The following is a 26,340-nucleotide window of genomic DNA, read 5'->3' as shown; positions in this document are numbered from 1 at the left end:
TCCGCTACCAAGTTATGCACATAAACCGCATTGTTCCCCTGTGTTTCTGGTCTCTTTTCTCTACCGGCCGGGGAGCACAGAAGTCATGAGGGAGGAGGGGCGCTTTTGCGTTCGTAGAAGCGTCCAGGTCCTAGGGCTTTAGTGGAGAAACCCCTGGAGAGTGGAATGCTTGGGGAGCCTGCTCCTGGGTCTCTGCTTAGGCCCGGACGCTCCGGCCCTGACCATTGCAGCCTCCGGGAAGTGGGGGTTTGGGGGGTTACACCCAGCTCCGCAAGGAACCCGCTGTGTGATCCTGGGTAAGCTGGTCGCCTTCTCTGAGCCTTATCTGCGGTACATAAAGTGGGGTCGACGAGAAGATAGGAGTAAAGCGCCTGGGAATTGCCAGGCCCAAAGTGGGCACCGAGTCCGTGGGGCCGCGGGCCGCGGGGCCACCTCGCTGACTCAGCCGGCGCGCGCGGCGTGGGGGAGGGAAGCGGCTACGTAAACGAGCCCGGGCGGAGCGCGGCCTCGGCGGTCGGCCTGCCAGCCTGGGGACCAGAATGCCCTGTCTCCCCGGGCCCCTCCCGGTTCCCGGCAGCCCTGGCCGCCCCGCCCCCACCGCAGCTGCTGCTCCCATCCCCAACCCCAACCCCAACCCCAACCCCGCCCAGCCCTTTCTGCCTCGTCACCTCGTGTCCCGCCAAGGCTGCACCCAGAGCTCACCGGACAGGGAGCCCCACCCCACCCTGCTGGGGGCGGGAGAAAAACTGAGAGCGGGCAGAATCCGCGCCCCCGCCAGCAGCGCTCCAAGGTCTGTGAGCCCCGCCCCTCCACGGGACTCTAAATCTGGGACCGGGTGGACGGGAGACGACGGAAGCCTGTGGTCGCACCCGCGCAAAGGTTCCCGCACTGTCCCACAACTCTCACTCCCTAGCAAAAGAGCGCGCGGAGCCAGGTGCGGAGAGGGACCGAGCCCCCCACCACGCCTCGATCTGGGAGCTGCCTGGTGCCCCGTGAGGATCTGGCCCGTGACCCTTGAAGGACTGGCCGCAACATAACTTCGGTACAGTATTTACTCCTGAGCACTGAGTCTCAGAGGAAGGGCCTAGACCAGCGGGGGTTTCTGCACCCAAGACAGGACCAAGGACAGGACTTGGCAATGGGAGAAGGACCCTAACATAAAAATAACTTTATTAGGAGTGAGGGAGGCTGAGGGGCCATCCCACCTGCCCCTCCCTTTCTGCACCTGTCCAAGAGTAGGCTCTGCCCCCTCTCCCTTCTTGCACCTGTGACGGGAGGACAGTCTTTGGAAGCCTCAGCTGAAGAGGGCAGAGGATCTGTGTGTACAGTGAAGTGATGTCAGTTAGTGTAGTGCTGAGGACATATGCTGTTCACTGGGGCGCACAGAAGATGAGATGGAACCATTCTTCCTATAACACACTCAGGTATTGGAGTGGACAAGGGGACATTTATTTGAGTCTTAGAGGATGGGTCCACAGCTTAGAGGGAGGGGAAGGGTGTTTCGTGCTTAAGGAACAGCATCTGCTAAGGTTCAGAAGTGCCAGGGGCTTAGCGAGCTCTCCTAGCACCGAGGGTTGGGGGAAGTGAGGGAAAGCCTGGCTGTCCAGGAGGTGGGAGGTCAGCCAGGCCAGATAGCCTGAATTCTCTCTGATGGGTAGTGGGGAGCAGGGGACAGGTAGTTAGGGCTGACATTCTGCTTGGCAGGAGACCTCATTGTAGTTCAGGTTGGAGCAAGTCAGATTACAGTTCTGTCACTTGGTCTCTCTGATCCTATCTTCTCATCTGTAAAATGGGGACAATAAATGCTGCCCCAAAGAATTGTCAAAAGTCTCTATGCTGTGGGGGTGATGAGATGGGAGGGAGAGGTGCTCAGAGAGACTGTCAAAGGAGATGAAGTGAGGATGGTGAGGGTGAGGGGGAATGCTGATACTCACTGAGAGGTGGAGGAGCAGCATTTGTCACAGAATGCCACATGAATGGAGAAGGAGGGCCAAGGGGTAGTAGTCCTAGTCCCTGATAGTAACTTGGGGGAGGGGTTGATACTTTAATATGGCCAGGAGGGGTGAAATGACCAGAGAGGTGTAGCATGACACCAGGTGTTAATGAGGGAGACCTGGAAGGCAGGAGGGAGCTAGGACCAAATCTGCTCTTCCAGACCTAGAGGAGGTAAGGAGGTAGAGGAGGGACCCCAAAGGGAGGAAGAGACCAGGAGGGTGCTGTGTGCACAAAGCTAAGGCTGGAGGAAATGGGCTGAGAAGGGAGTGGTCCAGGACCTGACCTCTTTGCCCCTTAATGCCAGGGGCCTGGCTGCCTGCGTAAGGCCTTCCAAGAGGGGATGGGCCATTGTCCTCAGATGTCAATAAGTGGACAAAGTAGATTAGTTTCTGGCTAACGCCTGTTGTTTGGTAGAAACAATCTCTCAAAATGGAAGGATCCATGGAGGAAAACAGTAAAAGTTGGGCAAGCATTTAAAAATAAATTGTTGATAGCTTTTTTGAGTTTGGCCCTGGGTACTTCAAGATGAAGCAAGAGATGGCTGTGAGTCATTCCCAGGGCAGCAGGGAAACAGTTTGGTCTCAGGTGATGTCAGGAGATCTTGGCCAGAGTTAGGACTAAAGAGAATTCAAGTATCCCTGCTCAGATATTAAGGATCCAGGAAGGGCCAGGAGACCACACTGGGGTTGCAACAAGGTAGTGGCATTGGTGAGGGGGTGCAGGGGCAGGTCCTGTCCTGGAAAGATGGATCTTAGGGTCAGGATAAGGGGTGTGGTCATTCTCCGGTGGATGAGAGGAGCAGGAGAGGATCTCAGCACTTTCTGCTCTGGGTGCTGAGGGGATTCAGGGCTCTCGGGGTCTAGGCTATGAAAGCAGTGAGATGACAGAGAAGTATTCAGCAGATAGACTGGAAAGGACTTGACTGCAAGCTGGGTGTGGGGTCTTTGCCCGTTAAGGTCGGGAGGCAGGTTTGGGAAAGAGAAGTTAGTTGGATAAACTGGGTCTGAACAGATAGCAGAATCTGCAGGCAGCTGGGGCTCAGGAGGTCGGTCCTGGCTGGGGAGAGCGGTCACAGAGTAGTAAGGGTCTTGGGAGAGCGGAGGAGAGGAGGGCCACAGCTGATGTTTAGGGACCCAAGGAGACGCACGAGGAAGAGACAGGGCTGAACCGGCCCGAGAGGCAGGAGTGACGTCCGGTGCTGCAGAGCTGTTCTGCCCGCTGGGGTCGAGGTGAACTTAGACCCCGGCCATGGGTGTTCACTGGAGCCCTGGGAGAGAGGTCAAGGGCGGGGAAGCCCTGGCCCCCACTGCCTCTCTACCCCTCCCCAGGCACCCCCACGATGGGCAACGCGCAGGAGAGACCCTCAGAGACGATCGACCGCGAACGTAAACGCCTGGTAGAGACGCTGCAGGCAGACTCTGGGCTGCTGCTGGATGCGCTGCTGGCGCGGGGCGTGCTCACCGGGCCGGAGTACGAGGCGTTGGACGCTCTGCCTGATGCGGAGCGCAGGGTGCGCCGCCTGCTGGTGATCGTGCAGAGCAAGGGCGAGGCCGCGTGTCAGGAGCTGCTGCGCTGCGCCCAGCGCACCGCGCGCGCGCCCGACCCGGCCTGGGACTGGCAGCACGTGGGCCCCGGTGAGCGCGCGCGGGGCGGAGCCTAGGTCAGAGTGGGGGCGTGCCGGGGGCGGAGTTCTAGCCTCCCCCCAGAAGTGGGCGTGTGCAGAGGAAACCGCACAGGGGTAAATTGAACCTGAGACACTCCCACTTCCACCTCAGGCTACCGGGATCGCAGCTACGACCCTCCTTGCCCAGGCCACTGGACACCTGAGGCAGCTGGCTCAAGGACCCCATGCCCTGGTCTGCCCAGAGCTTCACACTGCGATGAGGCCGGGGGTTCCGATGCAGTGCAATCCGGAACCCTCGACGAGCCCCAGACAGAGTTAGAAGCTCAGGCCTCTGAAGGAGCTGAGCCCGAGTTGGAACCGCAAACGGATCTGGAACCAGAGGCAGAACCAGAGCCTGAATTGGACCCAGAGGCCGAGCCGGAGCCGGAGCCAGACCAGGAGCCAGAACCTGACCCCGAGCCAGAGCCGGATCAAGAGCCAGAACCCGACCCCGAGCCAGAGCCGGATCAAGAGCCAGAACCCGACCCCGAGCCAGAGCCGGAGCCAGACTACGAGGCAGAGGATGAGTCTGAAGGTATTAGGCTGCCCAAACCCGGTGCCAGGTTTGCGGGAGGTTGTGGCCCGGGAGGCAGAGGATGGGCCCTACCTGACTGACCGCTTTCCCCCTTTTTCTCTAGATTCCTGAAGGCCAGAGCGCTGACAGGCCATTCCTCATCCAAGCAGAATAGGAACTGGGATCTTGCCCTGGCAGGGTTGGATTACCACCAAGGCTTCACCTGGGCCCATATTCGCTAGAAGTGAATAAACTCTTGAGGGTCAGTCTGGGCTTTCTTGTGATTCTGGCTCTTTGCCCATGAGTAAAGGTGTGGACCTGTGCTCTGAGTCCCAGAGACCTGGGCAGCCCTGTGCCCCACTACCCAGTCCTCAGCCCCATTTCATCAATAGCTCAAGCTGCACCCCTGGAGATCCCAATTCCAGGTGTCCAGTGAGACAAAGCCCTGACTTGGGCTCTTGTATCTTCCTGAACCATTTGGGGTGTGTGTTGTCACCAGTCCTATTCCATGGAAGCCCCTGGGCCTGGTGTAGAAATCCAGGGAAGGGGAACTTTTCTCCCCTTTGGGAAGGCTAGAGTTGACAGCCCGGGAAATGAGATTAGGAGGAAGAGGAAGGGGATCTTGGGTAGAAAAAGACCACACACTTTATTGTAATTGTTTTAATTGTCTGGCTTCTTTCAGGACTGGGAGGGAGCTCCTTGAGGGTTTGACCAGTAACTGGAACACCGAAGGTGCTCTATGTATGTTCACTGACTAAATGAACAAGGACTTTCCAGCTGCATTTCCAAATTTTACAGATGGGAAAACTAAGGTGAAGGGTGGGAGTGGGACTGGTCAACCTCACACAGCTGAGTCTGAGGTGAAACTGGAAGCAACAACCATCTCTGCACCTCTCCTGGTCCAGGAGGGGCTCAGGATTTGGGACACCTAGGGGCCTGCCCCTCAGGCTTGATTGTGGCTGCTGCCAGGCTATACCAACATCTGTCAGAGACCAGCTGTGAGGGTGTGGGCAAAGACAGAGACAACAGGGGCCATCTGAGGCTGTGGGGGTAGGGGCAGGGCCAGTGAACGCTTGGGCTCAACTCACAAGGCCTGAAGGACTGCAAGTGTGTGTGTGTGTGTGTGTGTGTGTGTGTGTGTGTGATGAGACTGGGGCTAGAAACAGTGGGTGCCTTCCAGAGGAGCCCTGTTCCCTCCCTTGAACCTTCTGAAGCTGCTGCCTCCCAGCCCCAGGAAGTAGAGCACATAAATAGGGAATAAATACATGAGCAGTGGCAAAAGCAAAATGCTGGAAAGCACATCCCAGCCCAGGGGGGATCTCTACCTACCAGGACCCTTTCCCCTTGAGTCTGTGTGAAAGCCAGGACCCCAGGCTCAGGTAATCACCTCAGGAGAAGGGAGACCCCACCAGGACCCAATGAGAGGTAGACAGCTTGAAAGCTGAAGGAGCACCAAGGGGCCAGGTGGGGGAAGGGAGACTGGAGTACGCAGACACCCAAAGCCATCTCATGCAAGAACAAGTTTCTACTCCCAAACCATCCCCCCCATCCCTGTTCATGCTCAACTTCCCTGCTTCTCCCACGCTTCCCCTCTACTCAACAGGCAGAAGCAGGAGGGCGGACTCAGTTTGCCCAACATGCTGCTGCTGGTCTCCAGGTTCCAGGGAGGATAGCATGGAACACAAACCCACTGATGTTGCCACTCCTGCCTCCTAAGATGCTCCTGTCCTCTCAGTTTCCCCAAGAAACACCCAGGCCGTGGGCGCACAGAGCAGCCATTTTTGTGTTCTGGGGGATGATCTGGAGCCCTTGACCAGTATCAGTCAGGCAGCAGGCGGCCCAACTCTGCTTCATCCAGCCGGTTGGTGGCCATGATGTGCTCTAGCTGCTGCCGGTAGCGTGCCAGGTCCTGCATGAAGTGGGGCACCCGAGTATTGTCCAGCACCCCATGGGGCCGCAGGTGGTCTACATCCTCATAGGACACCTGCAGGAAGGAAGCTGGGCCTGAGGGGTAGACAGAGGCCCTGGCTTTCCAGTGGCTGGTCCCAGCTCTCTACCAATGGTTTATTGCTCTTTGCCCCTTTCCCTTCCTGATCCATTCTCATTGTTGTGTATCCCAAGGCTCATTCCTAGGTGTTTGCTCTTCCTCTTAATGCCTTCTTTTATCATCTATGCCTTACAACCCCACTCCTGTCTCCAGCCTAGCTCCCCCACCTCTAAACCTGGATATCCAATTACCTTCTGAACACTTTCTCCTAGATGGCCCACAGGTACCTCAGACTCCCCATATCCAACACTGAGTTTCTGGATGTCAGATTATGCCGGCCATTCTCCTGACAGTGTCCTAGGTCAGATTCCAGGGAGGGGGCTTGAGACTGCCACCTTCCCACTCAGGGTGGCCACTGAGCTCAAAGGATTCCACTCTCTGAAGAGCTCTCCAGCTTGTCCATGCAGAGTCTCCAATTGCATGACCACTGCTCGGTTAGGCCAGACCACCATCAGTTCTGCAGGAGCGATTAGAAAGGCCTCCTCCTCTCCCCTCTCCCCCCGGTGTTCCCTTCCCTAGACCTCTCTCTCAACCCACCTCCCATATGACTCCAGAGGGAGCCTTCTAAAACAAACACCTGTGCCACTCCTCTGCTTAAAGCTCCTCTGAATCCCCACTGCTTTGGATGAAGTTTACCTTTCTCAGCCTGGCACAAATACCCAGTGCCAGGGATTTTGTCCCTGGTCATTTCTCCAGCCCCCATCTCCAGGTCTTCCTGACTGCTCCTTTGGTAGGGAATGATGCACACACACACACCCCTGCAGACTGGGTCAAGCACCTGCCAGACAGTCATTTCACCTCCTGTGCTCATCTCCCCCCCACCGGACAGGCCTGGCACCCAGTCCTCAGTCAAGCACCCATCATCAGCGAGAGGCTCAGGGAATACTGTGATGAGAGCTGGCTGGGCCCTCTGAAGGCCCATGGCCACTCACCTTGCCCAGCGAGGTCAGCAGCCGGAAATCGATGGACTGGCGGTGCCGCAGAATCCGCACGATGCCATCCAGGTACACTTGGTCCTTGCTGAAGCAGCCTGTGGGCACCGGGGGGGCCGTGAGCCCCTACGCCTGAAGCCACCGCCGCCCCTGCCCCAGCTCAGGGGACTACCCACGAGGGTACCCACCAGGCAGCGAAGTGTCGGTCTGGCCGCGCTTGGCGCGCACGCAGTACTCCCAGCGCACGTTGGTGTCCTGCACGTAGCGCGCCAGGTCCTGGAAGAGCTGGCGGAAAGACATGTGCGCGGCCCGGTAGATGGTGTAGTAGAGCAGCGCCGCGCGCCACAGGAACGGCTGCTTGCGGAACAGCACGCTGTGCAGGCTGGCCAGGCCCTCCTCGGTGGGGTTCGCCGGCCGCAACCCATACTGCAGCCGGCCCTCGGCGCTGTGCCAGGGCTGCCGCGCGTTGTTCACCCCTCTCAGGTAGTGGGTGCCTGTGGGGAGACGAGGGAGGCAGCGCTGGGCGGGTCATCCGGGACCCTCCTGCCAGACCTCTAACCTGTACTCATGGACCTATGGCTATGCCTCTAAACTCATCCTCTCACGTAAGCTCTCCCTGCCACCCTGACCCAAGCTGCATACTCACCCAGCCCCAGGCAGCATGAAGACCCTCCTCAGGCGAACCCATACCCAAGGACCCATCGAGTCTCACATGCAAGAATCCTCCCACACCCGTCCAGGGCTACACACACACAACCCTCCTAAACTCACACTGCTCCCCAGGCCCCTGGAGAGCAGCAGGAACTCACACCCCACCCCGCATCTTGCATGCTCTATTGTTTTGACAGTTACGCTGATGTCCCTAGCAAAAAACACCTTTTGCCTACAGCAACAGAATTTTCCATGAAGGGACAGACAGAAAAGATAGTAATTAGTGTCCTGTGCTCTCCTTTCTAGTCTGGCCTATTCCCAGCTCTGTGTGTCTTCAGCCAATTCCATCCCACCCAGGAGGGCCTGCATGTTGGCTGGGCTAGCGGGACCCTCAGTGTTTTCCCTCTGGTCTGTCCAGCCCTGTCCCCACTGTCAAGGGAAACTAGAGAGGAAGTGGGGGGAGGAAAAGATACCCAAGAGGAGTGAGAGATGAGGGTGAGCCCGGAGAGTGGGCAGGCATATTTGGGCCTACCTCTGTGAGCCAGAGGGAGGAGGTGACTGCTCATGAAAGGAAAGGGCCCATCCTCTGAGGGAAGTGGGAGAAAGAAAGGGATGAGGTTACTGGGGCCCTCACTGTCCCCCCCACATCCCAGGCCCCTCTTATCCCTACCTGCCCACCCACCTACCCACACCCTGACCTATCTCGTGCCGCAGCATGCCTTCCAGCCAATACTGGCGGGCTCCAGTCAGGTTGATGGCCAATGTTGGTCGGCTGTTCTCCACCATCATCACTGCCTGGGACAGCAGGTCTTCACTCAGTTGCACCACAACCTGCAGGCAGCAGCAGTGCCCTGAGCCATGGTCACCAGCCCTGGGGTCAGTGTGCAGGTGTACCCACTAATAATGCCACAGGGCATCCAGGCTGGACACCTGGCCAGGACACCCACTTTTTACCATCTCTGCTCAAAGCCAGCTCCCACCTTACTAGGGCAGGAACAGGGGCTTGCCAGGGGTCATTAGCTGGCCAGGTGTGGAGCTGGGCCTGGCACCACCCACTGGACAGCCCAGTTTGGGTCATTTAGAAGAGGGTCCTCACAGGCAGAGCAAGCTCACCTCCCCAACGCAGCCCTCCTTCTGCATGTATTTGCGCACAATAGACCAGATCTGGCACTTGGTCAGCAGCTGGCCCCCAGTCGCAGCCTCAAAGTGTTCGTAGGTGCCAAACTTCTCTAGGACAGCCTCAATGATGCCAACTGCCTGCACACAGGGCCGCAGTGGTTGGTCAGGCCAGGCCTCTTGGGTGGTCAGGGCCAGGGCGAGGTGGGCAGGCTGGACTGACCTGATGGATGAACTGTCCAGAGGCCTCACAGTATTTCTCCAGCACAGCTGTAGGCATGGGCTCCTGGTACTCGAACTGTGGGTTGTAGGTGTAATGGGACTGGAAGAACTTGTCCCGCTCACGGTCCATGTTGGTTGGCCGCAGGGCCATCAACATGCAGGGGTTCCTGCTAGCACCACGGCCTACATCCTTTTGAGTCTTAGCAATGTGAGGCAGGGAGGCCGCAGACCGCAGGGTGCCCCCACCTGGATCCCGTCCTCGTCCAGGTGGGGCCCGACCCTGGGTGCCACCCCTGCGCCTGCCAGTACTATTTATGGTGTGGGTGCTCTCACTGCGACGCATGTGGCCACGGTTGCCCAAGCGCAGCTCTGAGAAGGACTGCAGCTCAGGCCGGGGCCGCAGGGCTGAGGAGACTGACAGAGCCAGGGGCAAGGCCAGGGACCGAGGCCAGGGGTACAGCGGTGTCCCATCTCGGTCTGAGGGCTTCAGCCTATGGCCCAAGGTTGAGCGACTGGCTGGTGGGCTGGGGGGTGGCTGCTCATACACCTGAGCCCCTGAGTCCAGCACCATTCTGTTCTGGGGGTCACATCCAGCCGGGTCACTCCAACTCCCCACAGTGTTGACTTCTGGGGACACAGAATGGCATGTAGAGGCCAGCATGAGTGGATGTGGCCTGAGGACCAGCAGGCCCTGTGCTCCACACTGCCCCTGCTGGGTCCCCGGGGTCTGGGTGGCTGCCCTCTCACCCTACCCACTCCAAGGTCCATTCCCTCCAGCAGGCTCACCCAAACAAGCTCTTTCAGGAGGAAGCGTCTTACACACCCTCCTAGGTGGTGGTTCCTGGAACACCCTTAGCCTGTGAGCTCCTGACACTGGGTCTGAGGCCCTACTCATGATTCTAACTCCTGTGCTCAGCACCCACTTAGGCTGGAAGCTGGTATAATGTAGCCTCAGCCGCCAGGTTGATGGGCGAGGGGGCCTCACTACCTTCTACCTGCCTTCTACCTGCCTTCTACCTACGGCATTTTTCAGTCCCTCCCCTCCCCTCCCACCTGGCCTCACCCACATCCTCCAGCCCATTCGGCTTCAGTCCATTTGAGTGCCTACATGCCCCTTGCTTATGCTAGTCCCTCCACCTGGAATGCTCTCTCTCCACTGAACTATCTGTTCAAAGTTAATTTGGAATCAGCTTTTGGGGGGCAGAGGGAAACTTTAGCAAATCCAAGCCAAGCCCTGGTCTGTCCCTATCAGAGGCATCTTCCTAGTTGTCACCCAAGGCCAGTGCTGGGGCATTCACCCCTGACTCTGCACCAGGGCTCAGTCCAATGTAGTCTCTCTCCAGCCTCTGACCTCCCTTGACTGCCTGCTTAGGGACACAATTCCAGGATGTCTCCTCTCTTCAACATCTACATCACCAATATCTTTCTCTCTGCTGGATTCTTTCCATCAGCATAAATACATATTGTTATTTCTTCATCTTTAAAAAAAAAAGGAACAATCCTCACTTGATCCCACACTCCTCAGCAACAGCACCACTCCCTCTAACTGCTCCTCACTGCAGCACAGCATGTCAAGAGTCATCTATACTCAGTCTCCATTTCTTTCTTTCCTGTTCTCTCTTAAATTTCACTCCAATTAGGCTTTCCTCCCAATCTCTATTGAAACTGATCTAACCAAGATCCTCAATGATCTTCATATTGATCAGCAGTACTTGACACTTCATTCTAGAAACATGTTCTCCACTCGGCTCCCCAAATCTCCTACCTCACTGTTTGTTCTGTTTTTTATTTTAAAATATGTTTAAATTGATTTTTTAGAGAGAGAGGAAGAGAGAGGGAGAGACAGATAGAAACATCGACATCAACATTGATTGGCTGACTGGCTGTTTCCTTGCTGGTCATCTCTCTCTTCCTGACCTCTTAACACTGCAGTGCACTTGGAAACTTCTATGGAAATGTCTCTCCTCCATTTGTGCTCACTCCCTAGGGAATCTCATCCATTCTCGTGGTTTTAAGATCATCAGCCCAGACCTCTCCCATCCACTTCAGACCAGTGTTGCTAGTTCTCAAGTCAACATCTTTACTGGAATGTATAAAAAGGCATCTCAAACTGAACAGGTCCCCTGTCTGGAATGCCTTCCCCACATGTAACTGCAGTGGTCACTCTCTCACTTTCCTCAGATATTTGCAGAAATATGTTATTAGAAAAGGCTCCCTAAACATACTCTATAAAATGGTAAATTTCTTCTCCCTACTCCACCACAATTCCCCACCCCCTTCTTCAGATTATTGTTCTCTGTAGCAGGTATTTCCATCTGAAGTACAGCATATTTAATTGTTAGTTATCTGTTCTCTCCTTTCGAGTGTTCACAATGTGTCCCCAGAGCCCAGAACAGTACCCAGAACAGCTGCTCAATAAATGACTGAACCCAAGCACCTTTTTCCTTCTCAGAACTGGAATTATTCCTTCTTTGTACTTTGTTTCCCCATCTGGATCTGATCTCCCCCCACCCCACCCCCACTCCCACCCCACACATGCCTTCCACCCTGCCTAGAGACCAGCTGCTTAAAAAGATTTCAGGCCTAAGGCTCCACTCCCTTCAACTAACTGCACACTTTGCTGGACTCCTAACTGGTCTCCGGTCCTCTACCTGAACCAGTCCCCCTTCATGTTTCCTTATTTCCCTTTCCACCTACCTCTTCGCAATTACCAGTATACGCCTGTTTCTTTTATGTCTCAGGTCTTTCTGCCAAGAATGCTTTCCCAAATGTCTCCGTGGAGCAAATTCCTACCCATTTTTCAGGGCTCGGTTTAGGCCTCACCTCCTCCGGGAAGCCTTCCAGGCGTCTTAGAGGCTCCCAGAGTCTAGGCGTCCCCTCACCACATCCTGAACTCCTTGAGGGCAGGGATGGGGTTGATTCACCCCCATGTCTTAAGCACCCAGCACTAGATGAAGAATGAATGAAAGATGGCTGGGGGAGGAACCCAGACTGAAGGCGGAGTCCAGTGACAAATGAGAGGGTGTGGCCTGAGCCAATAGGAAACTCCGGGAGAGGATAACGTGGAAGAGGAGCCAATGGGGACGGAGATATCGAGGAGGGGCGTGACCTGCAGCCAATGAACGACGGGGACAGGGCAAAGGGCGTGCCCAATGGAGGGCGGGGCCAGAGGACAATAGAGGGGGTAATTCTCGGTAGGTGAGGTGGGGGTCCTGTCGCGCGCCTTCTCGGCCTCACGGGGTAAAAGGGTTCTCTCCTCGAGTCGCACCCCACCTGTTCGCTGCTCCTCTTGCCGTCACCGTTCCCACTCCGACACATCGGTCGCCGGCACGGCGGCCCTCCGGAGTTGACGCGGGGACGCACGCCCTCGGGTGCGCGCACGCTCACGCGAAAGCGCGCGGATTCGCGTCAGGGTCCCCTTAAGCGAGCTCCCGAGAACCCTGCTGGGGGGTGGGGCCTGGCAGGGCAGAGGGGGCGGTGTCAGCCGCCCAGGTCACCTCCCTAGGAGGGGCCTTGACTTGAGCCCGCCCCCTCCACGAAGACCTGGTGGGTTTCGAGGCTTCAGGTGGTACCCGGCCCTCCGAGGCAGGGCCGGGGAGGCACCAGGTCACGGCCGCCGCACGGACACGTGGGGATGGATGGAGTCCGCGCACGGCGGCGGAAGCCCGGGTACTTGGGAACTGACGGCGGTATGCCTGGACGGGAGCCAGGATACCTTAGATGTGTCCCTGCCTTTGGGCCCCCTAACGTTCGAGGACACTTTTACTTCATCCACCCCCTTCCCCAACACACACAATTCAGGCGTCGGACGTAGCTTTATTCTGCGAGCAGTTAGGAGTCAGGCACAAGTCCCCGAGAAGAGGCAGGAGGATGGAGCAGGGGTAGGTGCTGGTACGAGGCTGAAGAGTGCGCGGTGACCCCCGGGGGGCGAGGGCTGCGGGCCGTCCCGCAGGGAGCTGAGTGCCGCTAGGCGCTGCTCTCGGGACACGTCCCCTCGTAGGTCCAAGAGGGCGGAGACGTGATCCTCGCTATGGAGGCACCACGGAGGTGTGTCAGCCCGGCCCCATCCCTCCCAGGTCCCTTCTCCCTTTCCGCCCCCATCTGCGTACCTCACGTCGGGAAATTGTTGCCGAAGGCTTGCCACCTCGAGGCCAAGCATCGTGGGGTCGTGGAGGTTCAGCAGCTTTCGCAGGGTGAGCAGCACGGGTGCGCAGTGAACGCTCTCTTCCAGGCCCTAAACACGTTGGGGTATATCTTGAGCCGGCCCTTGGCTCCTACCCAACCACTGAGACTCCCACCCATCTGCTCTCCCCCCCCCCCCCCATAAGCTCTCACCAAATCGAGGAACAGCGCCCGAAGCTGGGTGGCATCGTGTAGCATGCGCTCGGCTGCCTGGTTCCGCTCGTCCGCACCGCGGCACACCAGGCGGCCTTGCATCAGCGCGCACAGGTACTGCAGCACCACAGTACGCTCCGCCTCGGCCAGGAGCACCTGCGGGGAGGGCGATCCGGTGAGTCCAGGACGCCTTTTCCATCAGCGCTCCACCCTGACGAGCCTTTCCCCAACACACCTGGAACGCGGGGTTCCGAACACGCCAGAAGTTCTGGCAGAAGCGCGCTGTCCGCTCGCACACATCATCCAGCAGCTCCGGGCTCGACAGCCAACGACGCGAGGGCAGAGCCGAGAACAGGGGCTGGGGGAGGGGGAACGGAGACGGGGTTGGATGATCCAGAACCCCCTCATTTCCCGCGGAGACTCCCACACATACGCTTTATCTCCTCCTACCCCTATCCCCACCTGAAGTCTCACCTGGAGCTCCAGCAACAGCGCCTCCAACACCAGTCGGCAGATTCTCCTCTGCAACTCGTCCAGCGCTGTCTCCACAGGAGCGAAGGCCCCCGAAGCCACCCCGTTGGTCTGCAAGACGTTCACGGAGGAGCTAGACCAACCAAAAGTACGGCTTCAGGACCAAGGCCAAGGCCCTCACTGCCCTCCTTGGTCTGGCCACTTGGGCGCCACCTAGTGGCGGAAGTGAACGTGGCGGGATGGGGCAAGAAGGGCATTCCCCGCCCTTCTGAAGGGCGGGTCTGGACTGAGGTGTGGAGTGGTGGGCTCAGCAAGCTAGAAGGACACAGCCCAGTCTGACTTGAGCAAGTCATGCCTTTCGGTTTCGGTTTCCTCATCGGTAAGGGGAGAGAGTTCATCTGGGTCAGGAGGGAGTCAAAATCAGCAACTTGTTTGTCTGCCTTCTCTGCCCCCATAGGGCTATGTGACTCTAAAGTTCCTAAAGGCAAAGTGAAGGCTGGGTCCATGCCTAATAGGTGTTCAGTCAGGGGTTACTGAAGATGGGGTTCTTTGGGGGCCTTCTGGTACCTGAGTGCTGATTGGTGGTTGAGGGTAGCCAGTAGATAGGACACGTAATGAGGGGCCATTGCTTCCCCTCTGAGGTGGTCTCGGGAGAATCTTATCAGAGCATCATTGAAGCTGCAAAGGACAGAGGTGGCGCCTGTACCTGCTGTCACTCTAGTGTCACAACAATTCCTGTTCCGAGTACTCTGGCCCCACCTCCAAGGTACCCAAGGCACTGTTTCAAGGAGCCTTTTCCCACTGGTGTGCCTTATTCACTCAGAGCCCCTTTGGGCTGCTCCAGGAGCAGGGCCAGGGCTTGGGGGTGGGTCAGTGCCTTGGCAGACCTCCTCAGGAATGCTCCCAGTTCTGACAGTGCCATGCCATGCACCCGCCGCTGCAGTGACTCACTGACCAGGCTGGTCACTCGAATGTTCTCTTCCAGGATCTATAGGCAGGAATGGGCAGCCATTAGCAGAGTCCTAGTCCTGCCCTCCTCCCTTCCTTTTGAGGGCTGCCCACCTGGCTGCCACTTCCCACCCACCTGTAGCACGATGGCTGGCATTGGTGAGTGGTAGAAGCCAGACGGGTCTGTGTCAGGCTCCTGCTCACGACCCCACTCAGCTACTTCCCCATCCAGTGCCTTTTGTAGCCACTGCACCACACTTGCCTGGGGGAAGGGACGAGGGGGAGCAGAATGTAGCAGGGCAATGATCCTGCTAGAGACAGGTAGACATGTGACTCTACAGATACAGACACACAGTTAGTGGCAGAGCTTCTCTGGACCTGGGCCCCAACTACTCACCTGGACTTTGGACACAAATGTTGCCTCTAGCTGCTCGATATTCTCCAGGGTCAGGAGGGGCTCCAGCTGAGACACATCAGCCTCAGGCCCCAATTCCAGGCCCCCCATCATTTCTGGCCTGGTGATGAGTGGTCCAGTGTCACACTGAGCCCCCAGCTTCTGATCCACCCACTTCCCATCGCCCCATGGGCACTGACCCCAGGTACACATGCAGTGCCCAGTGCAGCAAGGTGAAGGCGTCAGCAGCTCCCAGCTCAGGCCCTTCCAGGAATTGCTGCAGGCAGCGACGCAGGCCACTGTGCAGGGTTTGGGCCCACAGCTGGACCACTTTGTAGTGTGGTGGGCAGCAGGGTGCTATTAGTGCCTCAGCTGTGGCCAATTCGGCTGGTAGAGCCACCCGCAGAGTCTCCAGCCACCCTGCTAGGGCCCCTGGTCCAGGCAGCAGAGGTGTCCCAAAGTGGACCCGCTCTAGGCCCTCCTCTAGTGCTCGAAGACAGCGCTGCCGCCAGTCCCGGGGGGCCTGCTCCAGGGAGGTTGTTCGGCCAGCCTCCACCTCGGCCACTCGCACAGCAGCCACCAACAGGGCTGGGTCCTCCCGTGCCAGCTGCCCTGCGGCCCCTACAGCTGCTTCCACAGCCCGGCCCAGTGCCTCAGCCAGAGGGCCCAGCCCCTCAAAGACTGGCAACTCCAAACCCCCCAAAGAGGCCCATGTCTCCTCTTGCAGCTGCTCCAGATCCCGAAGGCTCACATATGCCTCCAAGAGCTGATGGGCATCAATCAGGGTCTGTGTGTGGACCACTGCAGCCGGCACTAAGGAGGGAGCAGAAGAGACAGCCCTGGGTCTCAGCCTTTCCATCTGTGCAGTGGGTACAGGATCAGATGCTGAGGCCCTGGGGCTGGGGTGATGTATTTAATAACCACTACAGTAGACTGTTACTAGGTTATTGAGTAAATTTAGTCATATTAGAAAAAATTTAAAAAAAAACAAAAAATCCCAGTACAATAGAGCATTGGCCAATCTGAAAGGACCAGGGAAGGTCCTAGAGGCCTGGTGGGCCAGATGTAAACCTTTGAACTGATGGAAGATAGGAAGTCAGGGATCCTGGAGGGAAGGCAGAGAAGAACTGGAGGACATTATAGTGGCTATTCACCCACACTGTTAGAAAAATATTTCAATTTAACAACCAGGGTGGCGAAAGCCACTTGATTGGGTGTTAGTCCTGACTCAGAATTCCCATGCTCAGGAACCCCAGAGTGAGCTAATTTGCACCCTACCTTATATGCCATCTGAAGCCTGAGTTACTCTCTGGGAGGTCCCTGGTGTGTCCTTCCATGTAATCTCCCACTGGTGCCCTAGCCCCTTGATGAGTGATTGCTGAGTAACTGTTGGGGCTGAAACCCAGGGGCCCTGCACACTCACCTGCTCGAAGCCGGGGCAGCAGCTGAGACAGGGCCTGCAGTTGCTTGTGCTGGACAACCTGCTCCCGCAGGGGCTCTAGGGTCTGTACAGCCTCGGCCATGCCCCGGAGCAACCCATGGGCCTGGCCCAGGTCCTCACGGGCTCCTTGCACAGCCTCAAGGGCCTGGGCCAGCTGCCACACACCAGCCTTCACACCTTCCAGGTATGACTGCACCACTGACTGTGGAAGGGAGGGAGACAGTGAGGCCTAGCCAGCCCCGCTGCCCACCTCCAGCACTCCTGCCCCTTGTCCGATGCCCACCTTGATGCGTGCTTCCAGGGAGCAGGTACGCTGCACTTCGCGGCTGCGGTACTGGCCCAGCCTGGCCAGCTGCTCTGGCCGGTAGAAGATGCCTGAGGCCCACTTGAGCGCAGCGCCCCGGGCCAGCTGCTCCGCCCTCTCCTGCTCCGGCCACTCAGGCCCTGGGCAGGAAGAGCCTGAGCAGCCATGTCCGTTGGGCAGGGTCTGGAGGAAGCAGCTGCTGACCCTGCTCCCCTTCCTGCTCCTCAGCTTGGCCCCCAGGGCAGTCCACTCCTCTCCCGACTGACACAACTCCAGCCAGACCTGGCAGGGAGGACCCAGCCCCACCACTCCCATCTTTCTTGCCACATCCCTCCCCCAACCCACCCAGAAAGGCTCATACCAGAACCAAGTGCAGGCTGATTTTCATCCTTGGATGTAGAGTCCATTTTAGGCCTTGGATGAGCCAGAGCCGAGGTTGGAGTCCGGGCAAGGGTCTGGGTTAGAGCAGGCAGAGTGGATGCTCCTTTGAGCTGCAGGCTCTGTCTAGGCCTCTCTGAGAAGGAGGAGGGAGGTTCCTGCCCAGGCTCCTCAGGAAATGAGGGAGGTGGGTGTGATGGGGAGGCACCTGGGAAGCCTCCCTTGCTGGGTTTCTCAGTTTTGCCCCTGCAGATGCCAAGTGAGGCAGGGTAGGCACAGGCTTCCACTGGGCCCCGCATTTGCTCTGAGTTGCAGAGGACAGTTTGGTATGGAACTCACCAGGTCTGACCAGGCATTTAGTTCTCCCTCCTCCGCAAACAGTGTTGGCCTTGAGGGTGGCTCTCTCCCGCAGCCCTTACAGCAGAGCTGGGCACTCCCTTCACTGGCTCACAGGACTGGGTGGCCCTGGCTCACACCTCAGCATTCAGCAAAATTTCTCTTTTCAAGGAAGCCTCTGTCCCACCTCCCTGCCCAGAAGCCCCCTCCTCCCTCCAAGTTCCCTCCCTCCCCAAGACCACGTGCAGAAAGGAAGGAAGCTGAGTCTCTGGCATTTTATTCCCAACAGGAAAGAGCATCTGCACTGTGGGATGGGGTGGGGAGGGCTGGGCCCACTTCCTTGGGGGGAGGGGGGTATTCCCTGTGGTTATTGAGTCTTGACCAGTCCACCCAGGACCTCTTAGTGCTCAGAACAGACATGAACTAGATGGCTCCAACCTGGGGTGCAGAGTGGGTTGTGCAAATATGGATGCAGATAACATCACAGTATGAAAACTGTGTTGACAGGCCCTTCAGAGGAGGGTGTGTACCTCTGCCGAGGAGTGAGAGATCACAGGCTGTTGTGAAGAATGTGTATGGCAGGAGGGGTCCAAGGGCTATGAAGGCAGTTTATCTTGAGAGTTAAAGGGGGCCATAGAAGGGACTACAAGATATTAATAATGTAGTGGACACTGGTGAACCATCCAAATCCACCTTTTAGGACAAAGACACACATTTCCCCTAGCTGCCAGGAGTGTTAGCTGCTGAGGTCTCACAGCTAAGTCTCTTGGTCTGTGTTGGAGTACAAAGGCCCAGTATCCTTGTCTGGATGTGGAACGTCTTGGAAGGGCCACCTCAGTTTCAGAGCTCCTAGTAGGAGCCCTATTATAATTGCACTGCAGTTTAATTCCTTCTCTGTCCAGTTCTGCTTATCTTACAAGTGTGGATCCTCAATAAAATTCCTGCAGGCAGATCCCTGTGTCAAAGTCTGTTTCCCAGAGAACTTGACCTAAATTAAACAATAATAAATAACAAAAATGTTAAAAATAACAAAATTATACCAGCAAACACAATCCTTCCTACATGCTAGGAACTGCTCTAAATGCTTTACACATATTACACATCGGTAAACATGTTTGCATTGGCTAAAAAGTGGTTGTAATTCCGTGGCCCCTGAGCACTGCAGTCTTAAGACAAGAGAAAGATGAGGCTGGGATCAGGGAAGGAGAGTAGGATTGGAGACAAGAGGACAAACGATGTAGTTAGTGCTTACTGTTTGGCAGGAAGTGAGGTAAGATAATAGAATGGGTGACCCCTAAGACAGTGGGGCAGCTTATAGGAGCAGAAATTGGGGAAACACATCGGTTTATCTGGCAGTGTGGTCTCCTCTCCTGAGATGGGAGCTGGGGCAGAGTTAGTAGAGTTGGGGCAGGTTGGCCATCCAGGTTTCCGTGGCTCCCCCTTCTCTACTGCCGGGGCTGCCCACAGACTTCCTTTACCAGCCTCCGAATCAAAGTCCAGCCTCCTGGGATCCCTGGGTTGTTTTCGTTCTTTTCTGAGGTTGAACATTTGCTGATGGTCCCTGAAGTTTTGCGGCCGTGTCCGCAGAGAGGAATTGCTCTGGGCTCCCTAGGAGAGCGCAGGGCGGAAGCGGAAGCATCGACGCTGGCGCCTGCGGCTGGGTGGTGAGGAACGGAAGCGGAAGTGGCGGCGGCGCCGGCCTGGCCTGGCCTGGCTGAGGGGAGGCGGCGGGCGGGCGCGATGGCGGAGGCCGGGCCACAGGCGCCGCCGCCCCCGGGCACCCCAAGCCGGCACGAGAAGAGCTTGGGACTGCTCACTACCAAGTTCGTGTCGCTTCTGCAGGAGGCCAAGGACGGCGTGCTTGACCTCAAGCTGGTGCGGTCCGGGCTAAGGGGCGACAGGGGGGATGTTGTAACAGGCCTAGGCAGGTAGCGGGAACTCCTGGGGCGGCCCAGCGGAGCCTTCAGAGAGCAGGCCGCGATCCGTGTGCTTTCTCACAAGTGGGAGGTCGGGAGCTGTTTAATTCATTTGGCTGAGGCCATTGGGTGTCAGCTGTGTGCCAGTCTCAGGGCTGCAGGTGCTGATCCTCGTGGTTTTTCGTACCTGGGGAAAAGAGCATCAGAACATCAGTTTAGTTCGTGCCAGGCCTCTTTCGGCCCCTCTGGTCCTGAGTTGCTGGGACGAGGGTTGGGACTGCCCACCTCCTTTCCAGTCTACTCCAGACCAAGTCTCAAGGTAGCTCAGGGTACATCTGAGAGTGGGGCTGAGCATCCTCCCCTCTGTTCTCTCTGCCAGGCAGCTGACACCCTAGCTGTGCGCCAGAAGCGGCGGATTTACGACATTACCAACGTGCTGGAAGGTATTGGGCTGATCGAGAAAAAATCCAAGAATAGCATCCAGTGGAAGTGAGTGGGGCACCTGGGAGGGCAATGGGATCTCCTATCCAGAAGTGTTGGGTAGGGGGTGGAGGGTGCAGGAGAGAGCAGGGTCCATGGGACTCAGAGTTTCTGGCAGCCCTTCTCAGCCCCACTCCCTGGGCTCAGGGGTGTGGGGCCTGGTTGTAATACCCGGGAGATTGCGGACAAGCTGATTGAGCTCAAGGCAGAGATCGAGGAGCTGCAGCAGCGAGAGCAAGAACTGGATCAGCACAAGGTGTGGGTGCAGCAGAGCATCCGGAACGTCACAGAGGACGTGCAGAACAGCTGATATCCTCCTGGCAGTCCCTGCTCCTGGGGTGTGGGTGAGGGGCCCTCTAATCCAGCTGGGTTTGCTTTGTGGTGTCCCCGGCTCTGTCGTTCTTGGGAGGATGGTCCTGCAGCCCCTGGCCAGGTCCCAGCCTCCTGCTTCCCTCTCAGAGCCCCTCCCCCACCAGTCTTGGCCTGTGATCCCTCCCTACTAGACCCTAGACCTCAGGACTTTCTCTGAGTGCTTGTATGTTAGACCTTTGCTGAAGAGCTAGATCTTCTCTGTGGTCTGCCATCTGTCACTATAGGCAGGGCATCAGTCATTCTCCTTAACCCTCACACCTTGGCCTACGTGACTCATGAGGACATCTGCAGATGCTTTGCTGGTGAGCAGAGCCTGAGTGGGGGGAGATGGGGGTGGTGCTGGGCTGATCCACAGCCCTGAGAGTGGGTTCAGTACCTAAAGAGAGTTCCATCTCTTAAGAGAGTTCCTGGGGCCTTCCCAAAGAGGAATCAGGCAGGGTAAGTCCTGGGTTTGAGGGTCACTGGGCCCTGTGGAGGCCAACCATACGGAGAGAATACAGGAATCCTGGGCTGGGTCCCTGGGTCAGTCCCCATTCTACATAGTGCCTTGTGTTTGGCTTCTCAGGTGTGCTAAGGATAAGGGGAGAAAGTATGTGTGTGCTCATTCGTGCATGCTTGTATGCAGGGAGCAATGATGCCCCCTTCCAACCTGTAGTTAGTTTAGTTGCATTGTGGATGCAGGAACTGTTCCTTCTCTACCTTTCATCCCCCAGACTGGTCCTGGAGAAGGGAAGTTGGCCTTGCCAGAACACCTACACCTAGGGAGCAGCCCTCAGTTGAGGAGTGAGATGCTCATGCCAGCAACTTTTTGCCCCACATGTTTGAATTCAGATTTTCTGGTTACTGACACTTGGGCTCTTGGAAGGAGAAAAGCTTTAGTTCTCTGTCCCAGCCACTGGGCGGGGGATGGGTAAGGTCTCCTGTCTAGCCCCTCAGAGACCATGATCGCCCTTGCTCCAAGGGACAGGTACCCGCCATTCCCAGCTCAGATTGAGCCCCTGGGCTCTGACCCATCCTCCTTGTTATTCTAGGAGACACCCTTCTGGCCATCCGGGCTCCTTCTGGCACCAGCCTGGAGGTGCCCATCCCAGAGGTGGGTGCTCAGCTCAGGCAGGCGGGGTTGGCTCAGGGCGGGTGCTGGCTGTGGAGCCTGATAAGTCTCGGGTGGAGCAGGTAGGGGGAGGCCTGAGGTTTTGGGTTATCTAGGAGAAGGCGGCCTGGGGTGAGAGAGGACACTGGCTCAGGGTCAGGCAGGAACCAAGCCTGCTTCCAATTCCACCTGCCCCATACCTCCAGGGTCTCAATGGGCAGAAGAAGTACCAGATTCATTTGAAGAGTGTGAGTGGCCCCATTGAGGTGCTGCTGGTGAACAAGGAGGCATGGAGCTCACCGCCTGTGGCCGTGCCTGTGCCGCCACCTGAAGATCTGCTCCAGAGCCCACCTGCTGTCTCTACTCCTCCACCTCTGCCCAAACCTGCTGTGGCCCTACCCCAGGATGCCTCACACCCAAGCAGTCCCCAGGTGATCACTACCACCTGTGTCCCTGGTACCGCCGAAGCCCAAGGGATGGCTAGTTCAGCAGCTGAGATCACAGGTGAGGCATGACAAACATCTGGTGATGGGATGATTTCTGGGGCCCAAGAGGCAATACCTCTGTGCTATGTGATGCTATACTCAGAGCTGGAAGAGATCCTGTGGGGGTTGTCCTTTTCTTGGCCCCCAGTTGGCCTCCCCTTGCTGTGACAAGGGAGCCTTTTTTAACAGGGAATTTCTGACTGTGTGAAGGGGCGTTAGTGATGGTAGTTTTCCCCTAGACCCACCTATGTCTCACTTGCCCTGGCAGCCCCTCTTGAACTGTGGTAACAGCAGCCATGTTGTCCATGAGTATTCCACTTATAGGCCTCATACCCGTCTCCTTCAGTGCCTCATTTCCAGATGACCTCTTCCGGGTGACTGGCAGTGTCTGACTCTCAGCTTGGGAGTCAGGGCTGTAGTCATCCTGGCTGTGGGTTCTATCATAGCCAGCTTCAATGTCCTATTTCCCACCCCCAAGTGACTGGGTTCGGGGCATGTGGTTGCAGTGAGTGGCGGCCCTGGATCTGATAGCAAGGACAGTGGTGAGCTCAGCTCACTCCCGCTGGGCCCAACAGCACTGGACACTCGGCCACTGCAGTCTTCTGCCCTGCTGGACAGCAGCAGTAGCAGCAGCAGCAGTAGCAGCAGCAGCAATAGCAGTTCATCTGGACCCAACCCTTCTACCTCCTTTGAGCCCATCAAGGCGGATCCCACAGGCGGTGAGTACTTGTCCCATTGGGAGTGGGGACAACCCAGCCTTAGCCAATTCTAGGTCAGAAACAGAATTGGGGCTGGAACCCAGCTTTCCTGTCTCCTCAGCCAGAGCTGACTAGCACAAGGGCAGCCCTTGTCATCAGTCTTGCCTAGACTAGAACTCTGCCAGCCAGAGTGAGGAGCTTGACCTCCGGCTTCAGTGCTGGTGCCCCTCTGTCCCCCCGTACTGGTCTCACACAGAACTTCCTGGCCGTCTCTCTAGCCCTGCTTGCCACCCTTGGACTCAGGTCTCAAGAAGGTGAAAGCACTCTCTTGGGGAAGGGCTGTGGTATGGCCCTCCGGCTCCAAAGATGAGCAGCGCCTTCCCAGGAGAGGTGATGTTATCTGCCTGTGGAGTTCCATCTCTATCCTGTGACTTGAGTGTTTTCTTTTTCCAGGACTTAATTCTCCTCAGCCCATAAGCACTGCTCTCTTCCTCACTAAATGACACTTTGCCCTCTGTGTCCCCCTCTTTTACCTTCCCTGTCTCCTCTCTGTCTGTACTCTGAAAAGGTCATCTCCACTCCACTTCATATCTTGGTCTCCTAGTCACTCTTCTTCTGGTTGCAGCAGTCAGGACCCCTGTATCCATCTCACACACTATGCTCTTGATAAGTTGCCCAACCCTGATTGCCAGCTCCAGTGGATTTTGAGGCCGATGTGTTCTGATGCTCTCTCGCTTTGTATTGATGCTTTTTTCCTTCTTTGGCTTTAATGATGCCAGTTCTTGGCTCTTCTTTCACTGGCTTCCCTTCTGACCTCTTCCCGGTGCTTCCTTAAACATTGACACTTGCCAGGTCTTTGTCCCATTCCACACCTACAGAGGGCTAGATGAACCCCCAAGTGACTGGGTTTGGGACATGTGGTTGCAGTGAATGATGGCCTTGGATCCCATAGCAAGGACAGTGGTGAGCTCAGCTCACCCCTGCTGGGCCTGACAGCATTGGACACCAGGTCACTGCAGTCTTCTGCCCTGCTGGACAGCAGCAATAGCAGTCTAGGTCTTGCCTAGGTTTTTTGCCTAACCTCCACACTTGTGTCCACGAGCCTTCCTCTGCACATCCAATGGGTACTTCATTCCCATGTGTTCCAGCTCCTTCTCCCTCCTTCTTCTGTCCCCATCTCACATCAGTTAAGTGAGTTCTATTCCAGGTATCTCTCTCTTTTTTTTTTTAAACGTATCTTTATTGATTTCAGAGAGAGGAAAGGAGGGGGAGAGAGAGAGATAGAAACATCAATGATGAGAGCGTCATTGATCGGCTGCCTAGCCCACAACCCGGGCATGTGCCCTGACCGGGAATCGAACCCCGATCTCCTGGATCCTAGGTCGATGCTCAACCGCTGAGCCACACCTAGCCGGGCCAGGTATCTCTTATATCCTCAACACTCAGTATCACTGCCAGCCACTGCTATTGTAAATTCTTCAGTGTCCCCCTCTTTACCGCAACTGACCAGGGTCCGAAACACAGCCAGACTGGCATTCCTCTGTTTACAAAAGTACCTTTAATGGCTTCCTAAGGCTGCTGGATAAAACCAGAGCCCCTAGACCTAGCATATGACATCCCTGGTGATCTAGCCAGCCCAGCACTCCTCTTCAGCTTCATTTTCCACTGCTTTATATGTGCATCCTTGCAGTCAGACTTTTGTAGCAGGGTTGTCACCCTGTAGCACTAGCCCCTGTTGAACTGTCTGTCTCCTCCTTTGCCAGGTAACCCTGCTCAGGTGTGGTGTTTGAGCCTGGCACCAAGGAAGTGCTCAGTAAGGGTGGGGATGGACAGGGCATTCTCCATCAGACAGGATTTCCTCCATCAGACAGGGTATGCATGCTGAGCCCAGAAAGGGAGGAGGGCTGCTTGCCTTTCTGCAGCACTTCTGAGTCACAAGGGCTGTATCAGTCACCTGCAATGAGCCTTTGTATACTGGGCTCAGCACTGAGGAATTTGGGTCAGCAAGGGAGACCGACAGACAGTGCCAGCTTGGCTTGGGGCAGGACCTTCATCTCTTCAGCTGTGTGGAGCCCCAGGGTGGGTGGTATAGGATCTGAGAAAGTTGGGAGCTAGAGTAGGATCAGGTTGGACCTCTGTGCCCTTGAGCATGGCTTTCTTGTCTTTCAGTTCTGGAACTCCCCAAAGAGCTGTCAGAAATCTTTGATCCCACACGAGGTATGGCTGTGTTCCTCCTTGGGGCTGGGGTAAGGGGCACAGCTTCTTGGGTCTTACAGCTGTTTTCTTGTCCTTCTGAGGACCTATAGTTGTAGTTGGTACCTGGACATAGTGTAAAAGTTCCTGATGGTCGGGGGGTAGGGGGGCCTTCATGGGCTTTGGTGGGTGGAGAGGCAGGAGCCAGAATGTAACTGAGGTCTCCCTCCTTCCCCAGAGTGCATGAGCTCGGAACTATTGGAGGAGCTGATGTCCTCAGAAGGTGGGTGGCCCAGGAAGGTGGGGGTTTGGGTATGGACAGGGGTTTGGGCAGCTGTTGGGTGGGGCCTTGGCCTCAGGCCTCAGCTTGGTGCTCTCTGCAGTGTTTGCTCCCCTTCTCCGCCTTTCTCCGCCCCCTGGAGACCACGATTACATCTACAACCTGGATGAGAGTGAAGGTGTCTGTGACCTCTTTGATGTGCCTGTTCTCAACCTCTGACTGTCGGGGACATGCCCTGTGTGGCTGAGACACAGACTGTCTAACCTGAGGCTGCTTGGGGACCTCCCCACATTTCACCCCTACACACAGCTTGAGAGCCACAGACTTCTGGTTTCCCCAGCCTTCCCTCACTGCACAGTTCTGGCCAAACTCCCAGTCTTGTACCGACACCTGTATTGTGCTGGGAGAACAAGTGAAAGGGGCTCAGCTCCCTCCGTGGTGGAGCCAGAATATTTGCCTCTCCTTTTCTGGAGCCTTCCCCCACTTTGTATCCTCCCTGTGCTCTCCCTGAGCCCAGGCTCTGCTGCCACCCAGTGTCACAGAATGAGGACCCACATTCACTCCATAGGGCAGCTTGTCTAACACCCCTTGCCCTGTTCCTGCCAGCTCCTCCCCCAACTGGGGTGGAGCTGGGCACTTGCCGGCACCACTTCTAGCTTCCTTCCCTTCTCTCCACCCCTTGACCCTACAGCTCCACCTGGACCTTTTCTGCCCCCTCCTGCCTGGTCCTTAGCCCTGGCAACCTGTAGGTGGTGTTGGGGGTGGGGCTAACAGGAACAGAGGTCTCTAGCTAGGAATCTGGGCAGGTGAGTCCCTGAGGGTTGGCCCAACTTCCCGCTGCCCTATAGCCCCTCTCTTGTTTATTCATTTATCCTCATTTAGAGCCATTTGCAGAGATTTAGAAAGATTTGCAGTAACAAATGGATTCCTATATAAAGATTATTTTTATACTTTTTGCAGCAAAAGGAAATTGTAATATTTGTACAGTGTCCAAGTGAATAAAGATCGTGCCTAAGGCTATTTCTTGTCTGGTTCTTTCGGGGCCCCTCCCTGGGCTGCTGGATTGGTGGTGGGACTGG

The 26,340-nt window shown here is 56.6% G+C and overlaps 4 protein-coding genes across 5 annotated transcripts; 2 read left to right on the top strand and 2 right to left on the bottom strand.

Moving 5' to 3' along the window:
* The first annotated feature begins 687 nt into the window (after positions 1-687).
* Positions 688-4,494, top strand: NOL3 (nucleolar protein 3). Its single transcript, XM_016213310.2, has 4 exons — positions 688-1,042; positions 3,324-3,629; positions 3,771-4,193; positions 4,297-4,494. Exons 2-4 carry the CDS (start codon positions 3,335-3,337, stop codon positions 4,302-4,304), a joined length of 726 nt encoding a protein of 241 aa, XP_016068796.2. The 5' UTR covers positions 688-1,042; positions 3,324-3,334; the 3' UTR covers positions 4,305-4,494.
* A 40-nt stretch (positions 4,495-4,534) lies between these two features.
* Positions 4,535-12,505, bottom strand: MATCAP1 (microtubule associated tyrosine carboxypeptidase 1). 2 transcript variants are annotated; one of them, XM_016213301.2, is made up of 8 exons: positions 12,414-12,505; positions 11,838-12,087; positions 9,142-9,767; positions 8,916-9,059; positions 8,501-8,633; positions 7,340-7,645; positions 7,152-7,249; positions 4,535-6,156 (listed from the first exon to the last, which is right to left on the bottom strand). In XM_016213301.2, exons 3-8 carry the CDS (start codon positions 9,709-9,711, stop codon positions 5,992-5,994), a joined length of 1,416 nt encoding a protein of 471 aa, XP_016068787.1. In that variant the 5' UTR covers positions 9,712-9,767; positions 11,838-12,087; positions 12,414-12,505; the 3' UTR covers positions 4,535-5,991. The 2 variants fall into 2 exon arrangements, with proteins under 2 accessions (XP_016068787.1, XP_087683679.1); XM_087827553.1 differs by lacking the exon at positions 12,414-12,505 and having other exon boundaries at positions 11,964-12,196.
* A 473-nt stretch (positions 12,506-12,978) lies between these two features.
* On the bottom strand, positions 12,979-17,867 carry EXOC3L1 (exocyst complex component 3 like 1). The gene is made up of 14 exons (XM_016213287.2): positions 17,751-17,867; positions 17,395-17,488; positions 17,013-17,173; positions 16,712-16,931; positions 15,489-16,101; positions 15,292-15,409; positions 15,031-15,156; positions 14,834-14,934; positions 14,514-14,624; positions 13,950-14,079; positions 13,711-13,833; positions 13,476-13,631; positions 13,250-13,374; positions 12,979-13,168 (listed from the first exon to the last, which is right to left on the bottom strand). The coding sequence occupies exons 2-14, from the start codon at positions 17,438-17,440 to the stop codon at positions 12,979-12,981; spliced, it is 2,220 nt and encodes a 739-aa protein (XP_016068773.2). The 5' UTR covers positions 17,441-17,488; positions 17,751-17,867.
* Positions 17,868-19,487: 1,620 nt separating this feature from the next.
* On the top strand, positions 19,488-26,281 carry E2F4 (E2F transcription factor 4). Its single transcript, XM_016213513.2, has 10 exons — positions 19,488-19,622; positions 20,043-20,152; positions 20,291-20,452; positions 20,774-20,817; positions 21,547-21,608; positions 21,812-22,109; positions 22,597-22,809; positions 24,958-25,005; positions 25,220-25,264; positions 25,365-26,281. Exons 1-10 carry the CDS (start codon positions 19,488-19,490, stop codon positions 25,478-25,480), a joined length of 1,233 nt encoding a protein of 410 aa, XP_016068999.2. The 3' UTR covers positions 25,481-26,281.
* Positions 26,282-26,340: the final 59 nt, after the last annotated feature.

Source organism: Miniopterus natalensis, chromosome 18, assembly GCF_054644295.1.
Source record: "Miniopterus natalensis isolate mMinNat1 chromosome 18, mMinNat1.hap1, whole genome shotgun sequence".
NCBI classification, from domain to species: Eukaryota; Metazoa; Chordata; class Mammalia; order Chiroptera; family Miniopteridae; genus Miniopterus; species Miniopterus natalensis.
This window is presented reverse-complemented; position numbering and strand designations above follow the sequence as displayed.